The sequence below is a fragment of the Danio aesculapii genome, chromosome 13 (genome assembly GCF_903798145.1).
Source record: "Danio aesculapii chromosome 13, fDanAes4.1, whole genome shotgun sequence".
Taxonomy (NCBI): Eukaryota; Metazoa; Chordata; class Actinopteri; order Cypriniformes; family Danionidae; genus Danio; species Danio aesculapii.
In genome coordinates, this window is record NC_079447.1 from 27,814,228 (window position 1) to 27,829,092 (window position 14,865).

Sequence of the window (14,865 nt, forward strand, 5' to 3'; positions counted from 1 at the left end):
ACATTTGTCATTATCAGATTTCCTCCTGCATTATATTCAACATTATCAAGTCTAGAGTAGTTATAGTGGCACTGTAAAACATTTATTTTCATGCACAACTCTTTGTGTTCGCTATGAAAGAAAAAACATTAAATGCTTGTCGTAATCATCAATCTAAAATGTGATATGATCATTTAAATGATGTGCGCACTTTCGGTTTCACTTCTACTGCAGAGTGCACTCATGTCATGGCTGCCGTCACTCTCTGAGGATAAAAAACATACTATAATATACATGCAAATTATACTTCCCACGCGATAGCTCTGCGCAACAAACTGAATGTTATTTATAACTTTATTACCTGTTATTCACAGCCTAGGCAGGTTTTGTTCACTAAAGTAGACATCATTCATGCGCGTGCTCTCATGGTAAACACCCAGCTCACGTGTGATGCTGGTTTGGTGTCTGAGATATTAAGCATTATTTTTTTTTGACCGCGTTACGTCACTTTCCACCCCATGTTGCTCAAATTGCTCCAAATTAGCAGTTTGTTTCTGCCCAATTTGTGCTTTTGAATCAAATGAAGTAAATATTTTCCTTGTTTGGATATAAATAAAATATTTCGGGAGCTGTGACGTCACTTTCCAACCCAGTTCCTCTAAATCGCACAAAACTGGTGTCATTCGTGTCAATCAATTGTGAACACATGAACGTCTTTTCTTTTCTCCTGTGATTCATCTAATGAATTGAGTGTGGACCTTCTTTGGTACTTGTCATGTGGTAAACGCTATCATCATAATAATATCATCACAATAAAAGTCTGGTTTAATCCTTTAAAAAAAAAAAAAAAGAAAAGTAAAACACTTCATAGATTCAATAAAATATAAATTTATTAAAAATAAAATAAGTTTTTCATGATTTTTTTGTTAATTTACTTAAGTTTCATTGCTGATTTAGCTGGACATGCCTTTTTTTAATGCTAACATTTATTCTAACTATTAAAAATGAGTCCAGCAAGAGAAATAAGAATGGAAAAAATGGAATTCAATGTGAAAAAAAATTAAATATAAATAAATAAATAAATAAATAAATAAATAAATAAATCATGTTAGAGGTTAATAATAATTATAATAATAATACATTTTATTTATAATGCTCTTTTCTCAAATTCAGAGCGCTACAAGGCAAACAGTAACGAAGCAGAACAATAAAAAAAATCTGTAAAAACATTACAATAAGACAATGAAATATGAGCAATACAATTGAAATGATTAAATTGGCAAAAACAATCAATCTGAACTAAATGCACCAGTAAAAAGGTGAGTCTTGAGAAGTTTCTTAAAACAGTCCAGAGAAGCGGCACACCTGATGCTGATGGGTAGACCATTCCATAGCTTAGGCGCACTGTAGGAAAAAGCTCTATCACCCATGGTCTTAAGTTTACAGTGTGGCTGATACAGCATAAGTCCAGATGCAGAGCGAAGACTGTAGTCAGGTGCTAGCCCATGCTCTGCTTTATATGTTAAAATCAAGGTCTTAAAATCAATACGTGACTTAACTGGAAGCTAGATGAAGTTGGATGTTTTACAATATATCTATTAGAAAAAGAAAATTTAAAAAATTAAATAACAGAATAAAAAAATGTAAACACAAAATTAATTCAGGAAAAAATAACATTGAGATTGAAACTTGGATGTGTTTTCCAGTGGATATATTAAAATAGCATCCAGAAAAAAAGGAAACTGAAAAAATAAAGCCTATGTAACTCTCTGCCATCCAGAGTTGTTGTCCTGACCCATTTGAGGCCAGAAGTAAGATGTGCTCTCCAGTGGAGATCTGGGCACAGAGAGCAAGAGAGTGTTTTTTCATGTGTGCACATGTGTGTGAAGGGTGATGTGTTTGTGTGTGCGTTTGCTCGTGGTTTGACTTGCTTAGCTCAGTCCCACGCACTGTGGTCAAAATGGTTAGTAGTTTCTTTCTGTAGACCGAGGAAGTGTGTATATTGTTCCCACGCTATGAAGAGCACAGGGGCCCGAGCTCCAGACAGGGGGCGCTGGTGGCCTCTGAACTCACACCTGACCCGGGCACTGCAGGAATGCTGGAAAAAACGCTTTAATTGTTACGACCTGATACCAACATGTTTGTAAACTGACAGCGCAGTTAAATAAACTTCAGTGAACTGGGCTTGCCGTGTGAAACTGGAATCTCCATTGGTTTTGACTTCGGAACAGTGCTAATTTAATGGGATCGTTTATGTTTAAAAAGAAGAATTCTGTCATCATTTACTTAACTTCATGTCATTGCAACCATGTGTGGGTTTCCTTCAGACAAATGAGTTAATCTGAGAAATATCTTTTTTGTCTGTTTAATGGGGGTCTTAATGATTTGGTTGGTAGTATTTTTCTAATATATTTTTATGATCTGCAAAAAAAAAAAAAAAATCAAAAAACAATTTGTTTTTGGAAGAATTTGGAATAAGTTATTACATTTTTCTCGTTTGATTGAACTGTATTTTAACTTTTTCTTGATGCCATATATGTATGGATATTTCTTCTGAAGTTTCTGTGTGGAACATTGATATAATATTTGATATCATTGTGTTTAAAAAAAATTATATATAAAAAAAGATTTTAAAATGATTTTGTATTTCATTAGATGTTGTCGTTGTATTATTATTATTATTATTATTATTTATTTATTTATTTTTTAGTTTTTGACGAGTCTCTTATGTTCACCATGACTGCATTCTTTTATTTAAAATAAAGGGAAAGCAGTAATATTATAAAATAACAGTTAAAAAATTCTTTTTATTTAATCTGTATATTTTTTATTTAAAGATCTGACCATTTTTAATTTTAATTTAAAAAATTTAGTTCAAATTAAATGTATTTTTTAAATGTAATTAAAAGTAATAATTTCTTTGGGGTGAAAAATCCTCTTGATCCCAAAGCATGAATAGTGTATTTTTAAAGTTTTAACAGAAGAACTTCATAAAGATTTTATTCATCTATATGCAAATGTATTGTGTGTGTGCATGGCTTTCCATTTGGAATGTTTATTAATCTCTTTATCATAAACATTTCCATGGATTTATTATCATTACTATTATTGATCTGTTATTAAGCCCAATGATGTTATCTTCGGCATTCGAAATGCGTTGCTCCACTTGTGCTATACGGCCTGTGAATTTCTTTATCTCCTGGCTTGTCTTCGTAATCGTTGCTTAGACTCAGTCAATTTTCTTATGAAGTCTACTTTTCATGGACATTATAGCTTTCGTAATATCTTTATTTCCACCTGAAGTACTTCATCATCATCTTCATCACCAACTGCCTTGGTGTTGCTAGATTCTTCACCCTCGGAATATTCATCTTCATTTCTTGTCTTTTTCTTGTCTTTCTTGACACCTCTTTGAGTCATTTTACTTCCCTATACTTTTATTTTCTTGTTGCTTGACTTTAAATTCAATTCTGCTTGATATTGTAGGATTATTCACAAACTAGCAGCATAGCTAAAAAGCTGCAACCTCCTCGCACCTTGCCATAACCAGAAGTCCAATACTGACCTTTTTGGAATTTGCCATTTACAAATCACCACTCTCTTGAGATTCTCACACAAATATGTGCCTTTCTTCCTTGCACGCCATTCTGATTTCCACAGTTGTAACATCGCTGATTTTTAAATGATGGTAATTTTCACTTCAGTGGAGTGGTCCTTTTAAGAGTCATCTCCCACAGACGCACACAAGGAAGACGCACGTGATTGTGCTGAGTAGGTGTCACTCCACTATTTACAAAAGCTTCAAAAGGCTGAAGACGAGCTGGAGTGAGAAAACCGGTGCATTTGTTGTCGGCCAGCATCTCGAAGAGCCTCAACATGCCAGCCATCTCCAGCCTGAGCCTTTTGTTGCCAAGCCGTTCCGAGCTCCTGTTGCTAAAGGAAGTACTTAAATGTGTAGTTATGTGAGATCCCTCCTCACTCAAACCGGCCCCCCGCTGCTTCTTCCTGCTCCTTGGCTGAATATGAAGTGTTGCTTGATGGGCTTTTCCCCTCTGACAGTGTCACCAGAGCAGTGACAGATCTGTGGGAGAGCTGACCCCGCTCCCAGAGGAAGTGCTGCGAGCCAGGGGTGGCCCATTCACTGCCCAAGACCACTCTCTCTACTAATGGAACATGATAAGCTTTTCATGAGCCGTCGCTGCTTTTGTGCACCCCTGTGCGTCTCTGCGGGTTCCGTACATCATTGCCGTCATCGACTCTCTCTTGGAGTTCATGGGAACAAAAATAGTGTTATTTAGAGCCACACCTAGTTAAGGTTACTCTTCATGTTTGGTAGACTGGTTATGTGTGAAAACAACAAGTAGACCTTGTTAATGACAAGTGTTTTCAAGCCAGATAATATTGTTCAATTGATTTCTGGTTACTGATGGCCGACATTTAAGTATTAAGGCCCAATTCTAATTTTTAACCACTACCCCTGAAGGGCTTCAAAATCTACCCCTAAGAAATGATACAGAAATACAATACACACACACACGTCATCATATGTCAATGCGAGCTTTTACTTTGTATGATATCGACGATGGTTTTTGGTATTCATCTTCAGGAAATCATAGAAAGCAATGAAATCATATTATCATAACGATATAATGTCACATTGTGGCCGTTTTCATCTATGTAAACACAAGAAAACAATGAATTTAATAGTCTACCCATTTCTCAGGCATTAGACTTTTCTAACAGGGTATTTGAGTGTCAATGGATTATAGATAGCGAAATGTAGTATTTTTTTAAAATTATTATTTTTTTTAACACTTTATAATAACTACACGTTATAAATCTATTAAGCATTAGTAAATAGTTAGTTCATTATCTGTTAAGTAATAACTCTGCATTAATAGATGTTAGTAAGCAGTTTATAAATGCATCTACACGTTGTATTTTTGAGTTATAGTTTTGATTGTGTTTTCATACTGTATTACTTATGAATTCATTACTAAATTCAGTATTACATTATTTACAAACATTTGTATTTAAGAGTAGTTATTGGCTTTTAGAATCATTCAGAACGAGTTATTAAATGATTAATAAACTATTCAAATCCACATTTATATGTTTTATTATTCAGGCATATAGTAATGGTTACTATGCATGTTAATAAATGTTTTATTAGCACAACTTAATGCATTTTTATGACCTAATCTAAAGTGAGGACTATTTATGCTTTATAAATCAATTATAAATGACAATTAAAGGCTCAATATCAAATGAACAATAAATGTTTACAATGTTATCTAAAAAATAAAATTACTGTAAAGCTTAAAGATTGCAGAATAACAGGAGTGTTAAAATACAATTAGAAATAAATACAATTAAATAAAATTGGATAAAACAACAACATATTAATTTATCTATATAATATGATACAACATATAAAGCATAAATAGTCCTCACTTTAGATTAGGTCACAAAACGGGATGAGTTAATAAAGCATTTATTACATACAAATGAACTATTAGTATATGTCTAAATAATAAGATATTTGAATAGTTCATTTGCTAACTCATTTTGAATGATCTTAAAAAAAACACTTACTATTTTTTTAAATAACTAGTTTGTTAATAATTCATTAAATAATGAAAAAAATCATTAATAATGCATGAAAACACAATCATCAAGCGCATTATAAATGTGCTTATAAGTCAAGAATAAAGCATTTGTAGCTGTATTTATATACTGCTTACTAACCTCTTATTAATGTAGACTTAATACTTAACAGATAATAAATTCACTATTTGCTGATGCCTAATAAATTATTCATAGTTTGTGCATTATAAAGTGTTACTGTTTGTTGTAAAAAATCATAATAATGCCAGAAAATACTAATTTGTGCATTGTACTCCTGATTCACATATGCAGCCATGTTGCTGTTGTAGCTGGTGTATTCTAGGAAATTTATGTACGCCTTGGTTTTGATTGTGGTACTGAAAAATCTCAGTTTCAAACGCTATCTAGCAAATCTTGCTTGAGAATTGGGATATCTCGACCTCTTCACGTGAACGTGCAAAATGAGGAATAAGAGTAAGTTCTAAGGGGTAGAATTTGGATTGGGCCTAACATAGGAATACATAGTTCATTCAGAAGTAAAATGTGTTACTCTGGACCCTCCGATCTCTTTTACTTTAGAAGAAATATAAATATTTACAGTTAAAACTGTGGTCTTTGGTAGTTTATAAAATGCAAGTCATCAGCAGTTAACGTTACTATCATAAAAAAAAAAAAAACTCAACGTCAAATGAACAGGAAACGCTCTGGTTGTTCCAGTTCTGATGCTGGTATTGGAAATGTCACTTGTACCACGAAAAATCTTGGCTAGTACTTGAACCCATGAACTGATACGTCAGCATTTTAAAATAAAACATAGTTATGCTCAATAAATGGGTAAAAAAGACAGATCAAAGGAAATGTTCACACCAAAATTATTATTCTGCTATGTTTTGTTGAACACAAAATAAGATATTTTGAAGAATTTTGGGAACCTGAAACCATTAACATCTATACTAGAATAAACAAGTACTATGAAAATCAGTGGTGATTCTAACAATCTTCAGTATATCTTCTTTGGTATTCAACAGGAAAATAAACTTTGATTTGGAACAAGTCAAGAGTGAGTAAATCGTTGCATGTCCGCTGGTTGGCAGTATTTCAGACTGAACCAAACAGTCAGTAAAACGGTTACATGTCTAAAATGCCATGCTGTATATTTGAGGGATGGCAAAAGTATTAGCAATGAGTTTGAAGATGTGTCGTTCTGCCAAACATGTTCGTCTCAAGGCTAGCACACAGAAGCATGAGATGTTCCAGAATTTAAAGTTTGGATGCTTCATTGAAGTTTTCAAGTGACTGTCTATGAGTGAAAAAGACAGACAACAATTATATTGGGTTTGTTGATTTGGATGACCAGTATAAGTTGCTTTTGCACTTGTTTGTAGTTTTTAATTAAATTTCTTTAATAAAATTAGTTATGGATCCTGTTTATATACACTGTCACTGTGAAACTAAGACCCCCTTTGCAGTTTTCAGCGTTAGATTTGTGGCTGTATTTGAAATTCTTTGAAACAGTAAATAATATCAATGTATTATATAATAAAAATACACACTTTATGTGTTTGTTCATGATTTATTGAGGGATAAACCTGAAGCACACTGTAAAATAGTTCTATGAACTCCTACAGGACTCACCAGATTGTTTACGTAATCACACAGTGATGTAATGACCATGGAGCTGAATTTCTGTTTGAGTTTTCAAACCTGGCATCGTAGGGTCATATACACCAGTTTATTGGCTCATTTCAGGTATGAGTGATTGTTGGGCAAATCTTAAAGTGCTGACTAAGTCTATTATTCATCTGTGCTGGCTTGAGCCACGAACTGTTTCGGATGGTTTAGCCTGATTGCTGTAAAGATAGATATATAGACAGTATAATAGTATTTGCTGTTAAGAACTGGTTCAAAAGAATGGCTCATTTGCAAAAAGGATATCACTCTAGAGGATTTGCCTGAGGCTGTGGATTAAAGGTAATAGTGTGGTAAATAACATTTAGTTTCTTTTACAGACCAATTGTTTTGCTTCACAAGACTTCAATGTATAGTTAAGAGCCGTGTGCATTAATCTCATGCAAATGGCCATCTTAAGTTATGATAGCCTCTTAATAAAACAAATTGAACTTCCTCTAGCTCAAATTGTGGAGCATGAACTCCTAAAATTTGTACCTTAAATTAAATGCGAGTCGCTATTTATTTATTTCCTTTTGTTTTTTTCAACTGACAATAATGTTTTGGATTATAAATGTTTGAAAAAAATGCCATGTCTCCCCAAAACATATACTGACCTGTCATCTCAAATCCTAATTTGTCAGCTTTTTTGACTGGTCACTTAGCACCCGATACACCCTAGCAACACATAGAAATACTTTGTCAATAATACGTATAACAACACTGAATCATTAAAGACAAGCAAGTTATACATTTTATTTAGGAGAGCCAATCACATTTCCTTCAGGTTAAGCTATTATTGTTAGTGGAATGTACAAAATGCAATAATAAAACTTGGTAGAAAAAGCACACCGTTTTCACGGTCACTTTAGGTGTTTGATCAGGCTTATTTGGGACCAACAGCAAGGGATTTTCAGGCTATGAATACCTTGATCCAAAGTGGGACAGCTGGGGTTTGAAGAGTGGTCATGGTAAAGTTTACAGAGATGGCAACATAAATTCATGCTTCAAAAAGTATATAGATTTTTATAAAAGCAATGTATTCTAAAACACACATTATATGCTATATCCCTGTATCTGTACCAGTAGACTTTAGTTTCCACATTTATCATATGTATATTTTTATTTATATAGTTATAGTTTTACTCCTATTTACTCCTAACTTTTTTTTTTTAAGTGTGTGTGTGTGTGTGTGTGTGTGAGGTGTGTGGGTTGAAGGATGACACTAGACGTTTTCGATTACAAGTTTGTGCAAAACTTCAGCGATTTCTGTTCTGATTAAAAAAAAGTAAAATAATAGGTTTAATCATTTTTATATGACTAAAACTTGAACTAATACTCTTGTTCCAAAGTCATTCCAAAATCATGGCTAAAGACATTAGATTTGCTTGATTGTTTTACTGAAGATGACACATGCATGCTATTCAGGATTTAACAGCAAGGCAAGCCCTCTAAACTTGAGACCAGTCACGTATGCAGTTTTTAAATTGGTATATGCATTAATAAAATGCTATAAAAAGGCCAAATGGACTACTGGATACCGATTGCATTAAGACTACATTCCACACCTCATTAATAAAACATAATGTTAGCATCCAAGCAGATGAACGCACAAATATCTCAAGAGTGAAGTTCAACACATAGCTACATTACATTAAATCATTATCCAGAAATTACATTTCACTTTTGGTTCCTTTTATTAAATTATACATGAATGTTTGTGGAATTTTTATTTTATTTTTTTAATGAAGCAGATAGTGGACTGCAACAGGAGCGCAGGATATTTCTTTATAGCTTTGCCTATGGATTTGATACAGAAAACTATATATAATATCAGAATAGCAATATTTGTTTCACTGATGTTAAATATAATTTGCACATGTCAGGTGGTTTGTGAAAAATAGATAAATATTCTTCACACCTTTCATCTTTAATTAACATCAGTGAGGTTGCTGTATACAGTAAATGTACAGCATCCTGCTTATCTATTAGCAGATAATCAGCCTCAGCCATCAGTGTTATGTGGAGAGGAACTCATAGTGTATGTGTACTTTTCATGCTTGTGCTTGGACTGCAGAGGCTACAGGAGGTCACGTCCTTCGGTGACTCAGGCTATTTGCATGCTGTTAAAATCTGTTGCACACACAGGTTTGTGGCGGATGCTTTCCTCTTTAATAATGTCCAGACGTGGGGCAGGTCGTTTGTTGCCTTTGTGTGGGTCTTTTGTGTTTTTGTGTATGCGCTCATGTCTCTACACGCTGCGTGCAAAAGTACAGTACACACACACTTTTCTCAGAAGTCTCACTGCCCTGCGGCACAAGGCTTCAAGTCCTCCATTTCCTGTTTACAGTGTCTGAGGTTTCCTGTTCTCGATGCATCTCCACTGGGTGATCTTGCGAATTATACTCTGGACAAGGCCTGTGTTTAAAAATGAAACATCCCTTGTTTCAGTTTCATCAAAAACTCATCTCATTGTTTAGGTCTATTTAATTAAATGTGTGCATGCATAAAGATCTTTATTTGTCTTAAACATATTTTCCTCTTTTTGTGTGTCTTAGGTTTGAAGAGATAGTCAAGAAATTCAAGGTTGAATATCGTGCTGGAGGTGCCACTCAGAACTCTGTGAAAGTTGCACAGGTTGGTGTTATTTAAACTGCAGCCAGTATTTAATGCGTACAAAGCTAGCAATGACAAGGTCATGAATTCCTGCAGCAGGATTAAATGTAAAACTTGAAGTTACCTTCAATTAATGAGAGAAAAAGTCTAGCGATTGCATAAATGTAGTGAATGAGACTACACTCTTACTGGTGGACAAGTGGTTTTATATATCCTCTCTCTGTGGTCTAAAGTGCTCGTCTAGGATGTCTGTAAAACCACAAACCACAACATTTAAAGTCCTCATAAAATGAAATTTTACACTGATTACTTTGTTAGCGCATTTTCACTTGAAGTGAACAATGATTTTAAATAATACCTGCCTTGTGCATCACTAACCGAGTGAGGACTGGTCGAGATGTTGTTACGCAAATCTAATATACTAATAAACAGTACATGTGATTTCTTCCCAAACTACACTACCTGACACGAGTCTTGTCGTCGATCGCAATTGTAAGAGCAACCAATAATAACTTGACTTCTAGTAGTATCACCTGGTAAAAGTGGCAGAAAGTAGATTTTTCCGATGAATAATCTGTTGAACCGCATCCCAATCATCACAAATACTGCAGAAGTCCTAATGGAGCCTACATGGACCCAAGATTCTCACAGAAATCAGTCAAGTTTGGTGAAGGAGAAATCTTGGTTTAGGGTTACATTCAGTATGGGGGCATGCAAAAAGTCTGCAGAGTGGACGACAACATCAACAGCCAGAGGTAGTTAGACATTTGTGCTGCCCATTAGATTACAAAACACAGGAGAGGGCAAATGCTTCAGTAGGATAGCGCTCCTTAAGCCTCCACATCAAAGTTTGGGCAGCCCAGTCACCAGACATAAACATTGAGCGTGTCTTTGGTAAGATGAAGGAGGCGGCATTGTAGATGAATTGAAAGAATCTTGTCCGCTTGCTTTGCCATTCCAGATGACTTTATTATTAAGTTATTTGAGTCATTGCAGAGATGTATGGATGCAGTCGTCCAAGCTCATGGGAGTCATACACTATATTAATTCTTTTTCCACTGCACCATGACTTTATATTCTATATTGTACATTATTTGGACAAGACTTTTGTCTAAGCAAAGACCTTACTGTCCTGATTAAATAATTACAAATCAAGGCTTGATCCGAATTTTATTTTGGTAAAATAAGTGTAATCTAGAGGACGTTGCCTTTCATATAAGCCACTTCTGATACCAAATGTTCAACTAGAAGTCAAGTTATTGTTTTTTAATAATAACTAAGTTAAGACTTGTCAGGTAATGTATTTACGTTCGCAGAAAAAGCCAACTTTATGTAACCTAGTTTGTGTTTTTGACTTAACCTTGTTTATATTTAACAGTTGACATGCAAGAGATGTGTAGAGCTGTGGCAAAAAAAAATCATGTGAGAAATCGATTCTGCATCAATTCTGAGATTTTCAAAACGTATTTTTATTCAAATGCTTTACAAACAGCCATAGAGCTTTACAAACAGTCATACTCTGCTTGCATCCACTTCTTTATTGATGTCTCTTGAACCTAAAATAACTATTAAAAATTAGGAAAGGGTGAATTACATGAGTGTGCATAGTAAGTTGTGTTTACATTTATCTTGTGACAGTCAACAAGCACAAGCTCTCTTTTTCGTAAGCGTTTGATTAAACTAGCCTAGGGCAGAGTCTGCTGTTTAAATCTAAGCTCAAAATTGAGAAAATACCAATACATTTTGAAAATCTCAGAATAGATGCTGAATCAATTTCTCAAATGATTTTTCACCACAGCTCTAGTAGTCTGGCAGCAGGCTTTCTGTGTGCACGCTTTGTGTCTGTGAGCTCGGAAAAAATCAGCTTTGTGTATCAGATGTTTAATCTGAGAGTGCTTTTAAGTGCATGGTTTGTTTGTTGTTGCTGGAATAACTGAAGCACAAGCTGTAAATGCTCCACCCTCTTCTGATAAGGAGGATAAACTAGGCTGCTTATTTGCATTTAGAACAGACATAAACATTGATTTTTGCCTTGTCTGAAAGGGTGAATTTACAGCATGGTATAATAAACAATCCATAGAATATTTCATTCTTCACCCTTACATGCACATTCTTTGGAGACCTAAGACTTTTAATAAATCATGTAAAATAGGCATAATGACCTAATTAAAGGGATGGTTTCAAAATGAAATTTGTCATCATTCACTCAATCTTTCACTTGTTCAAAACCTTTTTTGAAAATGCTTGTTGCCGGACCTCATTGCCTTCCATAGTAGGAAAAATAATAATATGGAAGTCGATGGGTGCCAGCAACCAGACTTTTAAAAAATGATCATTTTTTTAGGGCTACACAATATATCGTTTAGCATCGATATCGCAATGTGTGCAATGGATGTGTGTTAGGGCACATTGTTGGAGCTTTACTATTTTGAGAAACTGAAATAGACCACGCCATTGACCAACTAAAAGCTGCTCTAAAGTCCAGCACAGAGGGCGCTAGTTACGCACCTTTACAGGTTCAAACGCTTACACATGCTGAATACACACAGGATGTACAGAAATACACAAATATCTTTACATATGAAAAAAATTAAAGGATTAAAATGTTACAAAAATTATTATTTTCTATATAAATATAAAAACCTCTGCCTCAATGCCTCCATCTCAGGGGGCTATTTTCAGTTTATTCATGATAATTTGCGTTTGTATAATGTTATCTTTATTAGCAATATTATTTTAATATAATGTGTTGTCACTTGTCACTTTATGTACACTGGAAGCTTCTGTAGCCAAAACAAATTCCTTGTGTGTGTGAAGCACACTTGGCAATAAAACTGATTCTAATTCTGATTCTGATTTATTATATGCATATTTATATTTGTTTTAATAAAACAAGTTTAGATTTGTCCACCTGTCAAGTTTTGAAGACATTTACATCACCATATGGGCATGAAAATAGGACGTGTGTTTGGAAATAACTCAGTTTTTTTGACTTTCTTTTTTAGAAATAGTTTTGAAACAAATCTTTGCACTTAACAAATGAAATTAAACATGTAGGCTGATGGATGTCTTCAGTGGAGTGAGTACAACATCGTTTCCTTATCCACGAAAATAAAGGAGTATAGAGTAAAAGAGGCGAAATAGAGGCTCGTTCTTTATCCTCACACTGCAGATGGTCTGCTTAACCCTTTTTTCTCGTTAGTGAAGAGCTTAGTTTTTCACTTACAAAGTCCGCCATGTAAATAGCAAATGCGCCATAGCGCGATGCAACTGACTCTTAAAGGGAATAGGAGAAGAGACTCTGATTGGTTAAACGCACATTATGCTCAAAACACACCCATAACTCATTAAGAGAATAAGCGCAACACTGTTGGACCATGCGCCGAGATGCAGAGCGTATTTTTCCATCCTTATATTAGAAAAATTGGAATTGGACATGCCCTTAATACTTTTGCACCATGCACTTTAGACTTTGCGCCTAAATCGTTAAAATAAAGCCTCATATCTTAAAAATAAAACTTTCCTCGTCGTGCTTTGAAGTTGTCATGTTGATAGCATCATCAGATTGCTCCAATTGGTTCTTGGTTTGATGGTTGTTGTAGTTTTTGTAATTCTACAGTAATTCCAACTTTCAGTTCCCAAAAAAGAAAGTCGGACAAGAAGGTGAGCAAATAAAGACAGAATATTACTGAACTTTGAATGACTGAGCCTTTAGGAAAGACTTGAGGAATCTGTTTCTGCTGCGTGTTCAAATGTAAGGCTGAGAAAGAAGAAAGTATAAGGTGGCAAAAAAAGGCGATCAGTTTGATTTTTCATGGCCTCTGGAAGAGTAGGAGAAAAAAAAGAGAAAAGCGGAGAGAGCTCTGGCTCTCCAATGACTGGTTGTTCTTGTGTAAATGGTCTACCTATCATGGTCAGGTATTGGGAGCGGAACAAGCTCCCTCCCACGTCTGCCAAGCAGCGCCCGAGGCTGAGTACAGCCTCCGATTGGAGCACCTCATCTCCACATGGGAGCTTTGATGTGCGCGCAAAAGGCAGCCCATGTCATTGCGTTTGAAAGCTCTCGTTTTCCGCGACACCGACACATAGGTTGCATTGCTGCTGGCGTTCCAGGTGCTGCCATGTGTTAATCTCAGAGCCCTGGTTCCGCATCAAGCTTCCCTTCTTGCGCGAGCCAGCTTTGAAGAGCTGTCTGATCAAACTGCTGCTTAACAACCCACATATCACTGGGAGCCTTCGTAACTAGCAGCGCTTCAAATGGGCACAACTTTAACCGCCCTGACTCTGTTATCTGCGACGGCAGGTGAAGAGCTGGAAGATTCTCGTGAGGACGTTCACAGCAAATCCTGTTAAGCAAAATAAATGTTGGAACACGGCAGAAAAAAAAGAAACACTTGAAATGAAGAATCATTTCTGTAAGTCATTTCGGGCTGCATTGAGGTCATAACAAATGTGCCCGACAACACAAGGAGTCAGACACTAAAGTAATGAAATCACGTTTGCTTGCACTGGCAGATTCCCAAATGATTATCCACAGTCTTACCTCATCGTACGCCGTGGTCTGTATTTCATGGTGATAGATGCAAGCCTCAGCGGCCTAATGCATCTGTAGATTTGAATGCAGTGCATCATCTGGAGATCATCAGAAAATTCCATGTGTCTGTTTAGATGATATATGTCTAAATAACTCCTGTATCTGAGCTCTTAAAAGTGTTGATGTCTGCAGCCACCTGCAAAAGTACACAGCGGTACTGGACATGTGCTGGAGGAATCAAACTCCGTCTAGTTGGGCCCTGAGGGCAACAAGGCCATTTGAGCAGATCTCATTCTCTGCTGTGACAGCACCCTACTTGCCCATCAGGGATTTAAGATTATTTCTGCTGTTACCCTTAAACAATATCACACAAACAAAATATCCCACTCAGATGTTTAGCATCATGTCTTGGGAATATGAAGAACGACTTAAAAAAAAGAAAAGAAAAGGGAAAACAATAT

At 35.4% G+C, this 14,865-nt stretch overlaps 1 protein-coding gene across 2 annotated transcripts in view; it reads left to right on the forward strand.

The window, feature by feature from the left end:
* Window positions 1-14,865, forward strand: part of adka (adenosine kinase a) — a 284,700-nt gene that overhangs the window by 42,846 nt on the left and 226,989 nt on the right. For both annotated transcript variants that reach the window (XM_056471599.1, XM_056471600.1), the window contains exon 4: window positions 9,813-9,891. In XM_056471599.1, coding sequence (XP_056327574.1) covers window positions 9,813-9,891 — 79 coding nt within the window. The remainder of the gene's footprint in view (window positions 1-9,812; window positions 9,892-14,865) is intronic.